General features: G+C 40.2%; 1 protein-coding gene across 3 annotated transcripts in view; it reads right to left on the bottom strand.

Moving 5' to 3' along the window:
- CP (ceruloplasmin) overlaps window positions 1–19670 on the bottom strand; it is a 45205-nt gene extending 25535 nt beyond the window's left edge. For 2 of the 3 annotated variants that reach the window (XM_080929403.1, XM_080929405.1), the window contains exons 1-9: window positions 19516–19670; window positions 12115–12362; window positions 10141–10350; window positions 9303–9476; window positions 7499–7753; window positions 6510–6681; window positions 3012–3151; window positions 1899–2051; window positions 282–481 (exon numbers count right to left, since the gene is read on the bottom strand). In XM_080929403.1, coding sequence (XP_080785529.1) covers window positions 282–481; window positions 1899–2051; window positions 3012–3151; window positions 6510–6681; window positions 7499–7753; window positions 9303–9476; window positions 10141–10350; window positions 12115–12362; window positions 19516–19661 — 1698 coding nt within the window. In that variant the 5' untranslated portion in view covers window positions 19662–19670. The remainder of the gene's footprint in view (window positions 1–281; window positions 482–1898; window positions 2052–3011; window positions 3152–6509; window positions 6682–7498; window positions 7754–9302; window positions 9477–10140; window positions 10351–12114; window positions 12363–19515) is intronic. The other variant, XM_080929404.1, reaches the window with a different exon arrangement.
- Window positions 19671–20012: the final 342 nt, after the last annotated feature.

Below are 20012 nucleotides of genomic sequence, written 5' to 3'. Positions count from 1 at the left end.
AGATATTTCTATGAGAAAATAAATGCATAATACTTTTTGAAACTGTATGATCTTACAATGAAGAGCAGAATGGTTTCACACTTTTGACCCTCCTGCCTTACCATACCATAGCGTTGGCATTTCAGGCGTCCATCACTATGGCCAACCATAATAGTAATCGTATATTGGAGAAAAATTTAAAATAATACAAAGATCTTTGGTGCCTTAAAGCCTAGAATTATTCTTACAGCATAATTTAAAACACTTTAAGTGTCCTTTTCCTTCTCCCTGTGTGGGCTTACCTGTCTCCCATCTGCAAGTAAGCTGTCTTTCTTGCATATTTTCATTGGTCCAATAAGCCCAGTAAATATATCTTTAGTGGGGTCGACACCAGAATAATACATCTTAGATAGGCACACAGGATCTTTATAACCGGGTCCCATTTCTTTGGGGACAGTCCATTCATACATAAAGGTTTCCTTGGGAGCCACATGGGAGGCTGCTTGAGAATGAAGATATAAGAATGGTCACAAGAGAGAGGTCACATGTGCTTTTGAATGTGACTACTGTGCCACAGAATAGGTTGGGTTTAATAAGACACTTCTAAGTTCCTTGGTCCCCATTAGAATAGAATTCCCCCTTATGCTACCCTGTCATGCCTGACGGACTGGCGCGATAAACTCAAGAAGCCCCAAATGTCTGCCTAGGACTGACTTCCCTCTTTGTGTTCAGATAGGCAGTATGAGTATTTTCTCTCAAGCAGAACTAATGTTGACGGTAGATTCCATTACCCCTGTCCTGTGTGAGGTGCAACAGTGCCTGGCGGTAGTGGGTCATCAGTTCACTTTCCGTAGACCAAACTGAACAGAAAGTACTACTGGAACTGAAAGGAACTTAATCCGTGATCCTTTGCAAATTATCTAAGTGTTCACCTATGAGGATTCCAGCCTTGCGGTCTACCATTACCTTGGGTGGTCGGTTTTGTTGCGGGCACCTTTATCACTTTGCTGGATTAAACTCCATGTTTTGTACTAAATTTTGAGTGCTTTAAAAATCAGCTATAGTGTAAGTAAATCTGTCTACTTTAAAAGACTGGAAATGAAAAGAAATCTTTGCCAAATCTTTGGCAAATACTGGATTTGCATATGCATTAATCAGTATCCGAAGCTTCCGTTAAATCTGGGGTCCTCACAGTCTTCTCTATAGCACGGTTTTAAAGCCTGCCTCCTTTCCATGCTGTATATATTCTGTTGTGTTTGTTTCATTGTCCCACACTTAACTCGGGTGTGCTAAAATAAAAGTAACGTTTTAACAGTAAAAGAAAACAAAGCTTCAATAACCAGCCTATAGTCATGTTGCAATTGGTAGCAAAATTGGGAGTTTTCATTGATAAGCCTCAACAAAAATATTTGAATACATTTTCATTGTTGGATAGTCTGTATCACTGAAGTCATATTAATAAATGGTTATAATGGTAAGAGAGCAAACCACAAAACTGCAATGCCAGTGTATTTATATGGTATATTTAAAGTATGTTATATATACACAGATGAAAGCAGAAGGGTTAAATATACATACATATATTTATAAGATATTATGGATTACTAATAGTTTTGGTTATAGATTGATTATAGTTTAAATGTCCTAAAATGAGCCTCTAACCTTCATATTGCAGGACCTTAAAAAACAACTCACCTAATAGTATTTCAGAAATGTATAATTGATACAGCTTAACTAAGTTAATTAATTAATTAATTAGGATTGTCCGTAGTTATCCAGTTAAGATATAACAAAATTCTGCAAACTGATTGGAAAGACTAGGAAAGCGTTTTACTTTCTGCTTGTGCTATTCCTAAAGTTATACGGGCAGTGTGTGTTATGCTCCCTTCAGCTTTCCCGGGACTGAATTCCCCACTCACCTTGCCTTGGGGAGCGGCCAGCTGGGCCATAGAATGTTCCCTCGTTTTCCACGGTGAATCTTACCCCCATTGGCTGAATGCTCAGAGGATATTGTCCTTTGTTATGAAAGGTGACTTTAATGGTGTCCCCCACTTCTGCCCAGATGACAGGACCTAGGGACAAAGAGCATCCGTTATCTGTTTGTCCTGTGGCATACAGCGTGGTGTTTTTAAAAGTCCACTATTGCTACCGTGCAGTACATTTGGAAAAAGGAGAGGATTCTTTCTTATCCAACTTGAGAAAAATTGCTTTGGTTATTGTCTTTCTTTAAGTGAGTAAAATTTGCACATCAGAAAATGAATTGATAATGTTTACACACCTACAAAAACATCTGGAGTAGCTACACTTTCTTCAAGCTAGTTGTCTGGGCTGTGTGACCTTTGACCTCAGTTATGGTACGTTTAAGTTGGGTGTGACAGATAACTTTTAGAATGTGAAACTCTAATGTTGGTGTTACCAATTGTGGAGTAAAGATACAGATATATGGTACACAAATGCTTGATGCAATGTCCAAAAAGACACTTATTGAGGGCATTTTATCCTTTCTTCTAAGTGTTCATGTCTAACATCTAACCCATACTATAGTTTCACAGGGAAATAACCTTTTCCTTTTCAATTTTATAGAAAAGAGCAGGCGAAGAAATTTAAGATACATTAAAGTACCCAGCTAGCAGATAAAGGAAAAGACCGACTCTTAAGTCTAGACCATGATTACCAGTTAGGAGAGAACTCGGAACTGGGAGGAGCCTCTGGGACAGATCCAGTCTGGGTCATTAGTAAGCCCACATTTGGTTTCTGAGAAAGTACACCTTTATAAGTCAGTTACTTAAACCATCTCAAACTGTTTCCCGTATCTCTCTGAAGAGATAAGCACACATTTGCAGCCATCATGAATAGTGAAAATGGATGGCTGATAATTTTGGGGACAGGAATGAGCTGCTGCGTCAGGTGGTGCCGATCTGATCTCCCCAGCTTCTAAGACTCATGCTGCAGGTCCTGACTCTTGTTCTTCCTGAGGTTGGGATAGCCAAAGAAGGAAGTGTTTTAATCATGTGTGTTCTGCTTGAACTCACCCAGAATTCCAAGATGTTCCTCATCAGGGCCTCTTTGTTTTCGTTGTGTGAAGGAACCATCTGTATACTCACGATAAACCAGTTTTTTGTAGGAGCCACCAATTCTTGTGGCACCCTGCTCAAAGAATACCCTCGAATCACTGCCAAAAGGAAAAAGGGGGGTTGATTCTGGTGCGGAGTTAGTACAGAGGTGGCTAATTACTTAAGATCCTAACTGAAGAGTCAGGCTAGTGCTTAGCACTGCATGGCAGCCATGGTTTACCGTCCACACTGATTTCCTAAGGAGGCACACAGACCCAGACCACTCGCGGTTTGGTGAAGGATAGAAAATCAAGGAGGAAGTTACATTTTAAAGTGAAGTGAGAACATTTCATTACGATTACATCACCCCTGTTCTACAGTAGACCCTTCACCCCATGGAATAGCAGCTGCTTTTTGTCGGCATAAGCATCAGCTTAGCGCCTGCATTTATTTGCTAAGTCAGGTGATAGTGCAGTTGCTAGTTTTCTCCCCAGTTACAAACGAAGACATTCAATCTTAGAAACGGATACGATCTTACAGAGTCACCCTATTCATCTGTTCTTCTGTTTGACAAATGGGTCGGCACCAGCTTTTTGCCAGGACGTCTGTACTGTGTTGGTGAAACTGTGCAGGGTGAGCCGAACTCCTCGTGCAGACGGACCACACACCTATCAGAGGAGACCCTAGCTCTGGTTGTACGGGCTGAAGAAGTCGAGTTACAGAGCATTTCTCCTGAAAAAAGCAGGGGCGGCCACTCTACAGAAACCATTAACATGATTTCCTAAGACTCTGAGGTAAAGGAGAGTTATCAGAGCAATGCGTGGATGATGGAGAGAACCTACCAGAAGATTACAAAAATGTAACAGTCTGGGAGGTCTAAGAATAAGGATGTTATGAGTATGTTGTGCTCCACAGAAACACTCCATGAACCTTCCCACGCTAAGCTCTCTTTTGCCTGAGAAAAATTTACAGAACCCTAGGTACAGAGATAGATAAAATAGGTATACAAATCAGATATTGTTAGGAGAGTACAATAAACCATAAATTTAAGACAAATTTTGAAATACATATAATTTTGCCATTTATTTAAAATGAGATAGATGTGTATTTATCTTTACCGAAAGAATTAACTGTTTGGCTGTATATCTAATGCTGCAGAACACAGCATCTTCAACATTTTTCAGAACAGATTAATATTTTGGTTTATAATCATTAGTATGGCAAGTATACAGTACAAATGGGACAAACAAGGATGTTCAGGGTCTTTGAAAACCACTGGAAATTCTGCTTTAATCCCAAACAAAAACTCATGTAAAAATGGTTGAGTTTGTGTGTGTGTGTGTGTGTGTGTGTGTGACTCAAGTCAGCAACTCGAACAGCAGTTTTTAAAATCAAACACTGTAACAAAAGATATGCCAAAACACTGTACTTGCATGCAGTGGTGAAACAATGAGATTTTGTGTATAAGAGCAGAAATCTTTGTAATTCATAACACACAGTAGCCTTGGATCTGAGCTGATGGGTTCAGTAGGCTGAGGTGACACAGTGGGCTGCAGAGGCAAAGTGTGCATGTTCCACATGCAGGCCCAAGGCTGCAGAGACAAAGTGTGCATGTTCCCCATGCAGGCCCAAGGCTGCAGAGACAAAATGTGCATGTTCCGCATGCAGGCCCAAGGCTGCTGAGAAGATGTGGGGAAGCACAGAGGAAACCACTGTCGAAATCACCTTGGATCCATGATATGTAGGTTTTTAATTTTTGGTTGTTGGGTATTCAGAAACCATTCACTGTTGACAAAATGTTTGTGCCACCCACGTTCATTTGCTCCGTCCCTATGGCGGCCCACAGTTGAAGAAGATGGGCCCAGAAACCACAGCAGAAGCAGAGAGTATAGGACAGAGGAGTTAGGAGTGAGGCATGGAGGGATAGAGTGGGCTAGGGGACCTGGTCAGGATTTCGGCACTCTGTTCCATGGCAATAAGGATTTAAGACTTCTGTGTGTGTATTTTACAGGAATCCCCCCAATCGCTGCATAGAGAACACATTAAGAAATAAAGACTATATGAAGGATAATTTCTGTGGAAGACAGTGAGGAGTCTGGTCGTATTGGTGAAGAGGATGGAGGAAACAGTTTTCAGAGAAACTGATGAGGGTGAAGGCAGCATTGGTGAAGGAATGGGAGTCAGGACAGTGTGTACGGTCTGGAGCCTGGCACGTGGGTGAGTATGACACTGTTCACTGAGTGCAGAGGACACTGCTTTTCACAGGACACAGTGAATACAGGTTGGGCACACTGAGGTGGACAGGCCTCAACCAAGTAAAGGTGTCACTAAGCAAAACAAAAATGTAAGTCTAAAATTTGTAAGAGTCTTGTAGGTCCGAGACGCAGCTTTGGGAGTTGTCCTGTGTGGCTGTCAGTGTAGCCTGGGCCTTCTGTCTGTGCTTTCGCAGTCACAGACCTGGGCACAGCCAGGCCTAACACTCCAACATTGGGCAACACAGAATAAACTTTAAACGACAAAGGTTTAAAAAGGAAAATTTGAAGATGGATCACAGACAAGGATTCTGTGAAGAAGCACGGGGACATGAGCAGACATATAGATCAAGGGAATTGTATTGTTGACACCTATTTTCTGTATGTGTAGCAATGTATGCCATGGTGTATATGTAAAGGTCAGAGGACAACTTTCAAAAGTAAGTTGTTTCCTTCCACCCTATGGGATGGAACCCAGTTCATCGTTGGCAGCAAGCACCTTTACCCACGGAGTCAGCTCCATGATGCCTGCTGACTTTTAAGATAGCACCTTCTCTTCTTTGTGGAAAGTGACAGATAGAAGAGGAAGACTGAAAAAGAATGAATTATCTTATAAAAACCAGCTCGACATATCCAAAGAGTCACTTGTGCACATCTTTGATGGTTTGTATACGCTTAGCCTGCGGAGTAGCACTATTAAAAGGTGTGTCCCTGTTGGAGAAGGTGTTTCACTGTTGGTGTGGGCTTTAAGATCCTAATCCTAGTAGCCTGGAAGCCACTATTCGGCTAGCAGCCTTCAGATATAAGAGGTTGAACTCTCTGCTCTGCCTGCACCATGCCTGCCTGGATGCTGCCATGTTCTCACCCTGATGATAATGGACTGAGCATCTCAGCCTGTAAGCCAGCCCCATTAAATGTTGACTATAAAAGACTTGCCTTGGTCATGGTGTCTATTCACAGCAGAAAAACCCTAACTAAGCATCAGAGGATACCATGCAGAGAGGGGAGGACTACACAACGGGAAAAATACTCTGATGAGGAAATAATATTCAAGCTATATAGAGAACTCCTAACTAATAAATACCATCAGAAACAACCCATGTCAGAACTAGACAAAGAACATAAGTGGACATTTTTCTGAAGAAAATCTATGTATGGCCGGTAAGCCCTATATAAATACTTAACATCCTTAGTCATAAAGGAAATGGTCTTTGTGGGGTACTACCTTTCCAGAGCAGTTAAGTTGTCTCCAGTGAAGATGTCCGTCCCAGAAGGTGCATAGTTCCAGATGATCTCCTCGGCAGCAATGTAATAATGTCTCACATGTCTATCTTGGATATTATCCTCTGGTGAGATCTTGTTACAGTCACGAACCTGGAAAAAGGCCTGCAGACCAGCTGAAAGAAGCCCAGGGAAGGCTCTGGTGAAGAGTGACAATTGCTAATGTGCTAATGAGGTGGCACGTAGACATTGAATCAATCCACACAGGTAACACCACAGAGCATGACAAACTTCGTTTACAGACTACTGGTGGAAAGTTATTTTTAAAACAGACGTATGTTTTTATGTATGTATGACATTAAGGTGCATGTGCATATTCAAAAAAATGTTGGATTGTTCTTGGGAGTGTAAACCTTCATTTGTCACACACCCATGAACTGAATCAGCCTTTTATTTTGAGGGGACTTGGCTGTTTTAAAACATTAGTCTTTGAGGGAATTACCTTTCAAGGGGTAAATTTGTCAAAGTCTAATTTCCTCTGGGAAGTAATTTCACATATAGGTTTTAAGTGTTTTTATACCTTGCATCACAGAGAGAAATGGTATTTACAAGCTAAGGAAAAGAACAGACCAATTACAGATGAATAAAACAGTTGGTTTGACTTGGCACAAGTCAAAAAACAAGCTACTGTCCAGCATAACATATAGGTCTGTTTTTATGGTACTTTATTCTAACATTGATGCTATATTTCATGGCAGAACCCATTACTATATTCTACAAAATAATATATTTTCTACCTTTCATTACTTTATAAACATTTCAGGCTTACCTGCTCTTACTCATTATGATGTAAACCTGGAGATAATTCTAATTCAATGTTCAGATTACTTGATTAGCTTATTGGTTCTGTTTCTCTTCTACCTTCTACTAATAGATTAAGACACAGCTTTAAAAAAAAAAAATGACAGCTAACTGAAGGTGAAGAAATCTTACCTTTCAGATGGTTTAGGTTCTGGCAACTGAGCATCCAGACTCCAGGATTCTGGGCCACCATGTAAGCATCAATTAGGGTGGCAGGGAACAGGTTGATTATATCAGTACGATAGTTCTGGCTGGTCAGGGCTTGACCATGAAAGAAAGCTGAATGCACATCAACTTCATTACCCATTCCAAAAAGGTACCACTTCACTCTGTCTTCTGCACACATCGAGAGCCCTGGGAGGCTTCCAAACGTGTATCCATTTATAGCTGAAAGTCAAAATTAAGAGTTTTTGCCCATAGACATTTAGTGCTTGGGCTAGTGATAGTTACCTTTACACAATACAAAATCAGTTTAGTAAAGAAAATGTCTACCACAACAGTAATTACCCTCTCCCCCTTATCCATGCCAGACATTGCTAATCAATCACATATTTTTTCATTTTTGGACTTAACTCAGGCTAAGGGTGATTGTCAATGCTATACCAAAGATGAATATCAGATGCGATATTAGAAATAAAGCTTATATGATCTCTGATGTTTATAAACTATGCACATTGGTTTTATATATGTGTGTATATAAATGTAGATGCATCCATATACATATAGAAAGTACTCATTTAAAGATAAAGTACTAAATGTTATTTAATAATCAGTTATTAACCGTGCTTGTAGGTAAAGGGCAAAAATTTTTTTTCTTTTGCTTAAAATCTTTTCACTTGTATGAATTTCTTTTGTAACAACAACAACAACAAACACAAGTGAAAATATTTCTAAGATTGAAAGACAAAATTCAAAGAGATTTGAAGAAAGAAAAGGAATTCAGGAAGGGGCGGAAATGACCAGAACAGGAAGCCCTGAAAGCTCAGAAGTATGATGGCCTGAGACCTTTGGAAGAAACTGAGGGTCACTGTTCAGTTGGGCAATTCTAGGAAATTTCGTGGGGGAGAAACATTAATGTACCAGATGTGCCAGAGGTGACAAACCATATCCATGCAGACTAGAAATTTGGGTGTATTTTTAATGTCTGTTTTTGTTAGCAGGATAACAGAGGCAAAGGTGAAAATATGTAGAAAAAGAGATACTCATGTCAATGAAAACCAAACAAAAACTTTTAGATAGAAATTTTTAAATAACCTCATCTTCTAAGTTGGAAGCACAGTTATTGTCTTCACTGTTTTTAAATGAAGATCATTTTAGAGAAGCTAAAGGAAATTAACATGTATGCTTTGGGATCTAATTATTATTAAGGTGCTTAATTTTCCACGTAAGTTCTCAGGGATAGATAACCCAATCTCATTATTTTTATCCCTAGGAATTAAGGAAAAGACATTTTTAGGAGACAGTTGGCACAAGCTAAAGTCATCTGAGAGGAGGGAGCCTCAACTGAGAAAATGCCTTCATAAGATCCAGCTGTAAGACATTTTCTTAGTGATTTATGGAGGAGGACCCAGCCTGTTGTGGGTGGTGCCACCCTTGGCTGGTGGTCCTAGGCTCTATAAGAAAACAAGACTGAGCAAGCCATGAGAGGTAAGCCAGTCAATGCGCTCTTCTGTGGCTCCTGCCTCCAGTTCCTGCCCTGACTCCTTCAATAATAGAATATAATATGAAAGTGTAGGCCAAATAAACCCTGACTCCTCAAACTTGCCTTTGACCATGGTGTTTCGTCATAGCAACCTAACTATAAATTCTAAGACATATATGAAATTGCATTTCCAATATGCTTTTGATATCAGGGCCTCAGGCTAGAAGTATTCATGTGAGGGAATAACCTTAACAGTTATTAAAACGAAATGAAACATGTCTTTTGTAATCTTACAGTACATCCTGTTGCTTTCCTGGAAGTCCTCATTGTCTTTATCAACTTTCTCTGGTTCAGAGCAGAAGGTTTTGATGTTATCTTCCAGATACCAGCTGAGATTTTCATCCACCACAGAGAACATTACTACAAATTCTTGGTCGATGTTTTTCTCTTTTTCCTTATATAGGGAACCTGAAGTAGAAATTTGTTATTTAGTAGATCTGAAACTTTAGCATGGGATTCAACTTTTATTTTTAGGATATTTGAGCTTCTTCTAAAAGTTTAGTATTCATGTTCTTAATACACAGGTGTGTGATATCTACTCCACTTCGTAGGAACACTCAGCAAAGCTCACATGCTATGCACTGCATATCTATATAACACTGACATAAACATTAAATGCATTTTGGCTACCGAGAAGGTTACAATTCAAATGCATCCAAATGTACATACATATAGCCACAAGCCAACACATGAAGGTGTTGCAGGTAACTACAGACACAATAAACATTACACCCTTGAGTTACACTATCTCCGTGAGGCAAGGAATAAAGGTACTGTTGCACTTACTAATACAATATATATAACTCCAGACATTGCCACGGAGTGCCCCTGAGGTAGTCACAAATAGTAAAGTCATGTTTCTCTATATCACAACATTGCGGAGTGACACCCCGCAAACCCTATCCTTCACAACACTGGTTTCAAGTATCCTAGCTTCACAGTCATTTTCCTTCTAAAATGCTTGTCCCATTTTTCATGTCCTCAAGGCCTCCCCTGTAACTCCCCTATCTTTAAGGAAAACAATTGAAAGAGAAAAGAAACAAACTATACTGTGAGCAGTGAGGAGATATACCTTTTTTACAGAGTATTAAAGGTCCTATGAGTCCTGATGCAATGTCTTTTGGAGCATCCACATGGGAGTGGTAAATCCTGGTGACACAGTTGCTGTCTCCCTCGCCAGGACTTTGCTCATTGGCGTTCAGCACATACAAGTACTGTTGTCCGGGCAACACTTTGTCGTCGGCTTTCTGAGAATCAGTGGTGTTGTCAGGGTAGATGGCCCCTGGAAATCATCATGCAGTGGAGTTAGGAACAGTAAGTTTGAACACAGGTGAAGGGATAGTCAGTCCTCAACATCTAGTGGGTGACCTTTGGACATTTAGTAATGTCCTATTTGGACTCATTAAAAAAAAAAAAAAAAAGAAATGAGAAGCTAATGTCTAGGGAGCCTGTAAGCCTCACAGAAATGGTTGTTGTTAAGTTGGCAATCAATTGAGTCGTATCCAACAGATATCTCAAGAGGATCGTGGCCTTCACCGTTTAAGGGAAAGCTTTTACCTTCGGTTCACGGTGTAAAAAAATTAACCAGAGTAACCATCTGATACATTTTGGAATGTCCTATATAATATCAGATCTGTGTGTGTGCTGTGATTACTGAACTCAAACAATTTACACTTAACTTTAGGAATTTTTAAGCTTTTGCCTTCCTCTAAGTATTGGTGGATTTCCAGTGAACCTGTCAGCCCCACTTTTAACAATGGTGAAACTGAAAGCCATTCTTGTTTACCTCCATAACCCACTCGCCTTTATCTCCAGCTAGATGATATACTTTTTAAAGCAAATTTCAGACATATTTAGTGACTAAATATCTGAGCATGTGTCATTAAAAGACAGGAATCTTTTTTTTTTTCTTTTAACAAAATTGCAAATCTACTGCGGTCTTTTGAAAATTAGCGCCAGCTCTCCAGTATAGCATGTGCCGTAAAAGGGACAAAGCACGTGGCCCCTTGTTACACGATTAGAGGAACCATTTGGTCCAGAGAAACAGAAGAGAAACGATGCAGTGCGGAGCTCTGTCCTTTCGTTATGATGTGGCCATTGCGGTTTTGCAATCAGAGCAGCTGTGGTTATTTACAATAGACCCACAAGACTGGGCCCAGAGAATGATGACTCAGGAGGTGCTTTGGGTGTTCCAGGGCAGCCCTGTCCTCCCTAGGATGCTGCCTGTGTGTTGCCATGATCCTGTGGCCAAACCTAGATAGAATAATTTCTTTAGTCTAATCTTTTTTTTTTTTTTTTTGGTGTTCTATCTGGGATAGAAGACAAAAGTCCATGTGAAAAAGACACACAACATCTAATATTCACTTCCTAAAAATTCCTTTAAAAATTAAGATTTATTTTACATGTGTTCCTGTGCATATGTGCATGTGTGCATGTGCCTGTGTGTGTGTGTGTGTGTGTGTGTGTGTGTGTGTGTGTGTATGTATGTGTGTTATGGTGCACATGTGGAGGTAAGCTGAGAACTTGGGGGAGTCAGTTCTTTTCTTTCACCATGTGAGTTCCAGGGACTGCACACAGGTCCTCAACCCGTGTGGCTGATGAATGAGATCATTTGGGCTACCTTAGCTGGGTCGGAGTTTATGAGAGGTCAGAATAGATGGTGACACCAGCTATAGTATGCTCAGTGGAAGAACTGCAAAGATAAGACAGCTTCCACCTGAATCCTTCTCTTCCCTCTGACTTCATGCCACTTCTGCGTTGTCGCTCCTCACCGTCTCATCTTCTTCCTCTACTAGACGAGGAACTAAGTACGGGCCAGCAGTGGCTCTCACTACCAGCTTGTAGTCCATTTAGTCATGGGTGGCATGTTTACTACTCCAAGTCATAAAACCGGAAGACACGCAGCACTGTCGTGATGAGTTCCAATCCCATTATAAAACAGATTGGTGATCAAGGGTGTGGTTATAGGTTCTAGCTAAAGGTATCAGGTCTAGAAGTCAAAAGGTTTTCCTACTAAGACTCCAACTACAATACACACTGAACTCACCCTCGTACTCCTTGGAGTAAGTTACCCCATGTGCATGAAACGTGTAGGGTCTAGAGGCAAGGTTCTTTACGTGAACATAAAGTTTATCACCAAATTCAGCTTTGATGATAGGGCCCAAAAACCCCATCCAGGCTGGTTGGTCTATAGTCTTCGTAAAGGTACCATCTGTGTACTCAGAATAAAGGGCCTTCTTATATTTTCTTCCAATACGATCTGGACCATTTTGAAGATAGAAATTGAACTGTTCCCTGAAAAGGAAAAGACACTTTCATCCAAAGCCATCATTTCTGGAGATAGCATAAGAACGTAGGATCAATAATCACATCACATTCAGTCTTTGCCTATAGTAGACTCCTCCAGAAAGCAAAGGAGGAAGTTGATGAATGGCTTTATTATTTTAATTGTATGAGGTATTTTATATCAGGCATATGGTAGAGAACCACATGTGAAGACAATCTAACACCATGGTGCAAAAAATTAAAGAAAACTGAGTGGAACTAAATTCTGTGTTATAAATCATTTAGGGTGTGTGTGTGTGTGTGTGTGTGTGTGTGTGTGCGCGCGCGCGCGCGTGCCCGCGCGCACTCGAGTGCGAGAGCACACATGCAAGCACACATGCACATGAGTGCATAACCTGTGGATGTAGAGCCTAGAGGTCTATGTTAGGATCTTCCTAGATCACTTCCCACGTTAATTTTTGAGACAAAGTCTCTCACTACAATCAGTGACTTCAGCTGACCAGTGAGCTCCCCAACCCCATCTGCCAGGGTGTCTCTTTCTCCAGTGTACTCAGCTGTGCCCTGTTTTATCTGAGTGCTGGGTATCAGAACTCAGGCCTTCATGCTTGCACAACTCGTACATTAACCCGGATCTTTCTCTCCAGCCCCAATCTATCATTTTCATAGGACTCCGAGAATTGATTTGTGTAATATACCTGGGATTAAGATTCACCTTTGCATTTCAATTACCATTTGTATTTTTAACCCTTCCCTACCATAGAATAGGGAATGCTTATATTCCAATTCATGCCAGTTAATAAGAGAACTGAAAATTCTCTTAAATATACCAACATAATAAATAGAATCAGGAAGGAAGAAAAAGAAAAGAAAGAGGGGCATATATCTGATAGTTGCACCCAAACTGAACTTACAAAGTCAGTTTTCAGTGTGATCTGTTACTGAACAGTGCCATGAATCCATTCATAAGGGCTCAACTAAATCCTGGTCTTGGCGAGTTTCTCCGAAACCAAGGTCTTACATTTGTATCTGTGTATGTCCGTGCTGTTACAGTTTTCAATACTTTACCATGTTCCAGTTAATCATCACCGAGTAGGGTACCCTGATTGAAAAGTAAAGTTGATCATGTTTTCTGGGTTGAAATAACCAGCAAGGGTCAGATATATTTTTCTTTTCATGTTCCAAGACAAAAAGGGGGCTAGTTAGGGGCTCTGGAATTGTCACAAGAGTTGAAGACATGATTGTCAAAAGTCTAGGACACTGGTGTCATGTTGTCTAAATATTACCTGAAGAGTTAGCTACTAAGGCACTATGAGATATAGAGATACACTCATTCCTGCCTTCAGTTTGTTGATTCTTACTGGGGACAGAGGGGTGTGAAACACAGTCATCTGCATTTTTTTTTAACACACAGGCTAGTGTATTCTGGTGCAGGCACTCACTCTGGACTTGTGAGAACCTGTAAGATTGAAGGTGATGAGCAGCCAGTGCAGAGGAAGTGGGGTTGCTATGAGACAGGAGAGTGGAAAGTTTTCTTTTCAGTTGGTACCGTGGTGGTGCCAGATCTCTCCATTTTATGGCTGTACAGATGAGACTTGGAAAATGTGCTCAGGAAGCACTGCTCCTTGTCAGTGTTTCTGGTGGCTGAATTTGGGCAGAGGGAACAAGGAAACAGAGCCGCATTCCTCCAGATAGAGGAAGGACTTCTAGGGTGATGGACTCTGAGACAACCATGCTGACTTCAAACATCCCTGATGGTCTTAAAAACACAAGAACTCTCAAAGAAGGCAAAGCTTCATACTGAAAAATGCTGGAGATGGTGGCTGTGGCTTCTTCACGCTCATTCCAGTGTCATAGATACACCAAAAGCCACAAAAGAATAAAGCAGTTAAAAAATATGTCAGTTGTGGAATGGCAAAATCCTGCCCAAAACACTTGCCCTGGTGTGTCCTGCTGGTGTTACCTTATACACTCCTTGCGTTAAGGAAAGGCAGGAGGAATGAATGAGATGGCTTGGGGACTTCAGAAAAATCCATAAATAAAGAAAAAAACAGAGGCGTGAACTCTGCCCCAAACCCACAGAATTAGTGTGGACCAGAGAAATCTTAATAAATATGTGCATTAACAGGATCTAGGATGTGCGGCACTGAAGACCCCTGAGATACAGGATGTCTAGAGTATTCAGAGGAGCCCATAAGGGACAACTTCAGTCACAGCCAGCTGTACCCAATGTCTCCTTTCTAGCCAAAAGAACCTTGGACTAGGCTCAAGCACATTTGGCTAAATCTCAGGAAAAATCGTGTCCAGGGTTTGGCACCATTTCTAGGAGACTTGTTTGAACACATTAGCAAAGATTGTAATCCACCATTGACTGTTGACCCACATTTTCCACACTTCCAGCTTTTAACTCAGTGCTCACATCCTTAGGGCTTTATTGAAACACCTTAGGCATTCATTTTCCTGAATGTGACTCTTCAGCACCCACACTCCATCCCATAGACTGTAGCAGGTGTCCACTAGTCAAAATGCATCCACTGCACAAGTGCTTTATTACTCATTTCTTAAAATGGAAAGTGCTTAGCTTTGTGACTCATTTTTTAAAAAAAGATTTATTTATTTATTTTATGTGAGTACAGACACACCACAAGAGGGCATCAGATCTCATTATGTGAGCCACCATGTGGTTGCTGGGAATTGAACTCAGGACCTCTGTTAGAGCAGTCAGTGCTCTTAACCACTGAGCCATCTCTTCAGCCCCTGTGACTTATTTTTTTTCTAGACAAAGCTTTTGGAGGGGATCAAATATTGATAAAAATTACCTTTAGAATAAGAATTGATCCGATGCCAAATGTATTCAGAGATTCTATACATTTGGACTATATCTATATCAAACACACACACACACACACACACACACACACACACACACACACACACAGAGAGAGAGAGAGAGAGAGAGAGAGAGAGAGAGAGAGAGACACACATCAGACTGGTTTTTCAATTTGGCCTGGGCACTGTGAGAATTTTTCCTTAGGAAATTGTGAAATATTTAACTTGGGGGAGGTCTGTTTGCTTATGGTGATGTTCTCCAAAAGAACATCAGCAAGCCATTCATGGTCTGGGGACAAAAGGTCAGCTGCCTACTGGAAGCTTTTGGGGATCTTGCCAGTCAGCTGAATCTATTATAATTGATTTTTGAAGCAAACAAATTATTCAGATTTATTTTCAGTCCTTCCTAATGACATCTGTAACCTGCTCCTTTCTACTCATTGCAGCAAATGGGTTTCCTTCCCAGCAGCCACATTTTCTATTTTCGTTCCTTTCCCCCTTTTAAAGGAAAGAACAAAAAACAAAAATGAAACAAAACAAAACAATAGCAATACACTGATTCCTGTCATTTCCGGTAGGCTCCAAACCAGAACTGAGTTTTTAATGGCAGATACTTTGTCCTTAATGCCACTATAGTTAGTTGATAGTACCATACCACTGGTGACTTCAGAGTTCACTGAAGTGGTTTTAGTTTATCCTTACCCTGGATACTAAAGTCTCCAGATTAAAGCGGAGTTTTGACTTCACTAGTTGAAATGCTTCATTTCATGTTCATTTCTGCATAACAAATCATCACACAGCACCCTGAAGCAATAGCTCCTAATGACCTCATAGTCGGATGAGTCATCTGTCTGACAGCTCATGTCTGTGTTCCCTGTTTTGGGCACTGTGGCACTGAAATCAAGACAGTGCTAATCCTGAAGACTTGTAGAAAAATCTACTTCCTGAACAAGTAAGGTTATAGGCACAATTTTGTGTCTTTCGTCTGTAGGACTCTTTGCTTGTGGCTGATTTCTGGGGGCCTCTCTCCGGAGGCTGCGTACATGCTTCTCAAGTAACCCTTTCCAACTTACAGTCAGCAACAGCACACAGACTCTTTCTTAATCCTTGGAGTTTCTAATGTTCTCTTCAGCAGCATGAGGTCCTTCTGCTCTCCCAGCCCCACAGCAACTCTTGTGTTCCTCCCCTATCCCAGCCAGCTATGCAGTTGACTAAAACATGAATTCTGTAAGGGATGTCTTATCCCACCCACAGATTCTAGAGTTTTAGGCTGGAATTTTTTTGCAAGCCATTTCAGTAATACTTCCTTTAATATATAGAAATCACGGGCATATTGCACAAGCCTCAAATATAGTTTTTCTCTACAAGCATAGCAAGGATACAATGATAAATCAACTTTCTTCTTAGGAGAAATGGAATTTGTTGTAGCAAATAACACATGGACACCATGAAATGTTAAAGTTGTTTAGTGTGTCCTTTATGAGGGGCTTGTTCCTTACAAACCATTGCTTGTTATTTTTATTTAGCAGCCCTAGAGAATGGGGCACTGTACGTGAATTTTCCCAATAATGCTGACGAAGATTTGTACCTCATTAGAGGATTCAAAAAGGAAGAAATTGAGGCAGTGTCTCATGGACTTCAGGTTTGACTCCATCTTACTGAATGAAATTGAGGACATGACTGCTCATAAGTATTGTTGAGGAGAAATGTTCTGTTGTAGATCTGAGGGAGATCACATCTAGAGACATCTGGAAGAGTTCAGACTGAGAGGAGAGAGAGGAGGAAAGTGAGAGAGGAAGAGAAGACAGTCAAGAGGACAAAGAGGCCAGGAGCTAGCCAAGAGAGATCCAAGAGAACCAAGAGACATGGATGGAATGACAGGGTTATATAGGAAAAAGAAGCCGAGGAAAGGGAAATTAAGTGCCTGGGATGGAGAGGTTTAAGGTAGGGAGTGGGATGAAGAAAGCAGAGAGGAATCACAGATACTGAGAGAACCTGGAGGGCAGCTGTATACTCCGGTATGTTAATAGGCACCACAGTAAGCCACTTGTCCTGAGTTTCTTTGGGACCTGACACCTGACACTCACCATGCCCTCTTTGAATAATTTTAAATTATTTTTAAGGGAGTGGGGAAACAATTAATTGGGAAGCCATTCAGTTGAGCCAGGTCTAGCAACTTGGGTACCTACATAAGCAAATCAAAAAATAATATAATGTAAAAGAAGTATTCAATACTTGACATTGCGTATGACTGCCACTTTCCATAGCTGTCGTGTGATAGCCTTATGTGGCCTGTGGAGCCCAGGTTGAACGTTCCTGACAGTAAACAGTAAAGTGAGACATCACAAAGTAACCAATCACAAACCTCTAACATCTAACTAGAAATTTTTCACTCTAACTAATCAAATGTATTCTTCCACCCAGTCCTCTACCAGACACTTGTGCTGGGCTCTTTGTTAATGTATTCTTCAACTTGTTTATTTCTGCTTTGCTTTGTCCATAACACAAGAAAGAGAACTACCTATGTCTGGTGCCATTTTACCATGTTCCAGATAGGACAGAGGACGTAGAAAAGAGTTGCTACCACACTCCTCTGGGAAAGTTCAGCATAACATGGGCAAGGCTACTGAAGACACAACCCTTGTTCGTGTAGATGATGAGAGAAAACATACAGATTCTAAGATGCCAGTGAAGTCACAGGAGACAATAGAGCAATCATTAAAAAGAAAGCTGGACGCGGTTGAAAAACTGAATGCCATATTTTCTTTCTGTGTACCTTTGAGTGTCCCTATTAACAATTATTATTAATAATAGGGTAAGAAAGCTTATCTTCCATGCCATTAGAATATTTAAAACAAAGAAATCACATGTTGAAGTTCTTACCAAACCTTTTCATCCTTCTACTTCCTCGTACACAGAGTTTACCACCTTACAACATGGCCAGTACATTACAGTTTCTACTCAATGTCTGACTTGACATTTTTATTGTCTATAATGGCAGGGCTGTGGATCAATGAGTAGAACAGCTTTCTACTCAATTAGGTACCACTGAGGTACATACTCAGTCCAGTACTTTTTTTTTTTTTTTTTTTTTTTTTTTTTGTAGAGCATTTGGCCCCTTTCCTTGGAAATAAACAATATTGATAATTCACATTTTAATCAGGAAAACAATGATCCACACATAATTAGGCTTCTCCAAAAAAAAAAAAAAAATCTGTAAAAATAAGACCAACTCTTGGGAAGAGAATACAACCTCAAAACCATGTTTTAAAAATCACAAGTTCTACTTGTCTTTGTAATCAGTTATCAGTTCAAACCTTTTCCTTACTGATTAATACTAGGTTAATAAAGTAACAAATCAGATATTTATGAGTAGCACTGCATTTTTCTTTCCATGAAAAATGTAACCATATATAAAATGAAAGCCATCAGTGACTCAGTGGCTACATGATTCAGCTCAATGATGGAGCTGTTTTTAAAGAGACAGTCTTAGTAGCTGCTGCTCATTTTGCTCATTTCATTTCTCTTGTCATCCTCATACATTTGCTAACATAGTAAATATTTGCTCTGAACGCCAAGTTTCCATTTGTCGGTAAATGTTTAGATACTATTAATAGTGATGGCCTTAGCTCAGCGAAACTTCCAGGAGACCCTACTATTGTTCTGTATAAAGAACACTGCTTCATATCAAGCAACTAAAACACAAAGACATTTAAGTTACGTGATATTTTATCAGGACCTCATAAGAAGAACAAAACGTAGCTTGCACGCGTTATGTGGGGAGCACCGTGCTAAGAGCTTTGCCTGCAGTTTTAAAGCAGTCCTGTGTTTTATAACTGGGCTGTCTTGTTTTATAGATAAGGACTCAAAACTATAAGCTGAGAGTCACTCTCACTCACTGTCCTGAATCACACACAAAGTATTAGGCAGAATCCTGTTTCTTTATTTCTGTATTTGATACTTTGAAAGATTAAAAATATTGTACTTTCACCATTAGGAACAAGTAGTGATATAGTAACAGTGTATATAGTAATAGTGTATGTAGAACTTTTACATCCAGAGGCAGAACACACTTGGGAGATAAAGGACTGAGTAGCCAAAAACATAGGAGAGAGTAAAAAGCCAACCTAGCTCTCTCAGACCAAGAGAGAAGAAACAGGGCAGCTTCACAACAACAAATATTAGGGACAATAAAGAAACTAATAAAAGCATTAAATTTTCAAGTCAACAGTTTGCATTTTCTGTGTTTACATTGCTTTTCTTGTTGGCCTTGTTTTACTTAAGGTAATAAAAACTTGTAAGTTTGGCCCATAAACAACAAAGAATAGAGACTCACGTGTCAACTGAAATAAGTTTCTTTTCTTCATTGCCAGGAGCATAGTTCCATAATACTTCAGTAATTCCGATGTAATAATGCTTATCTCTTGTCCAGGCTACGGAACTATACAGAAATAGAAATGAACTAAGCAGCAAAAACTTCATCTTTCTCCCTCTTGGAGCCTGCGACACAATAAAGTGAAACTAGAAGCAGGAACTTTTATAAACAGGGCTTTATTTGCCTGACTGACACAATTTAACGTTGCACAAGAGTAAATAATTTCATTAAAGCAAATAGCACTTTCCAACTCAGATTGGTTCTGGTAAACCATGACGGGGAAGCAAAACAAAATAAAACAAAACAAAAACCATTCCTAGTGACCAGGCTTCTCTAAATACAAAAGGATGTCATTCGTGTGTGTTGGACATGCACAGCTTGCTTAACTCTGCATTTTCTTCCGTTCATCGGATAGAAATATCTGCTTCCAGGATAGCAGAAAACATCTCTAAATGCTC

This window comes from Micromys minutus (genome assembly GCF_963924665.1).
Source record: "Micromys minutus genome assembly, chromosome: 15".
NCBI classification, from domain to species: Eukaryota; Metazoa; Chordata; class Mammalia; order Rodentia; family Muridae; genus Micromys; species Micromys minutus.
Note: the sequence above shows the minus strand (reverse complement) of the source record. Positions and strands in the feature narration are given on the sequence as shown.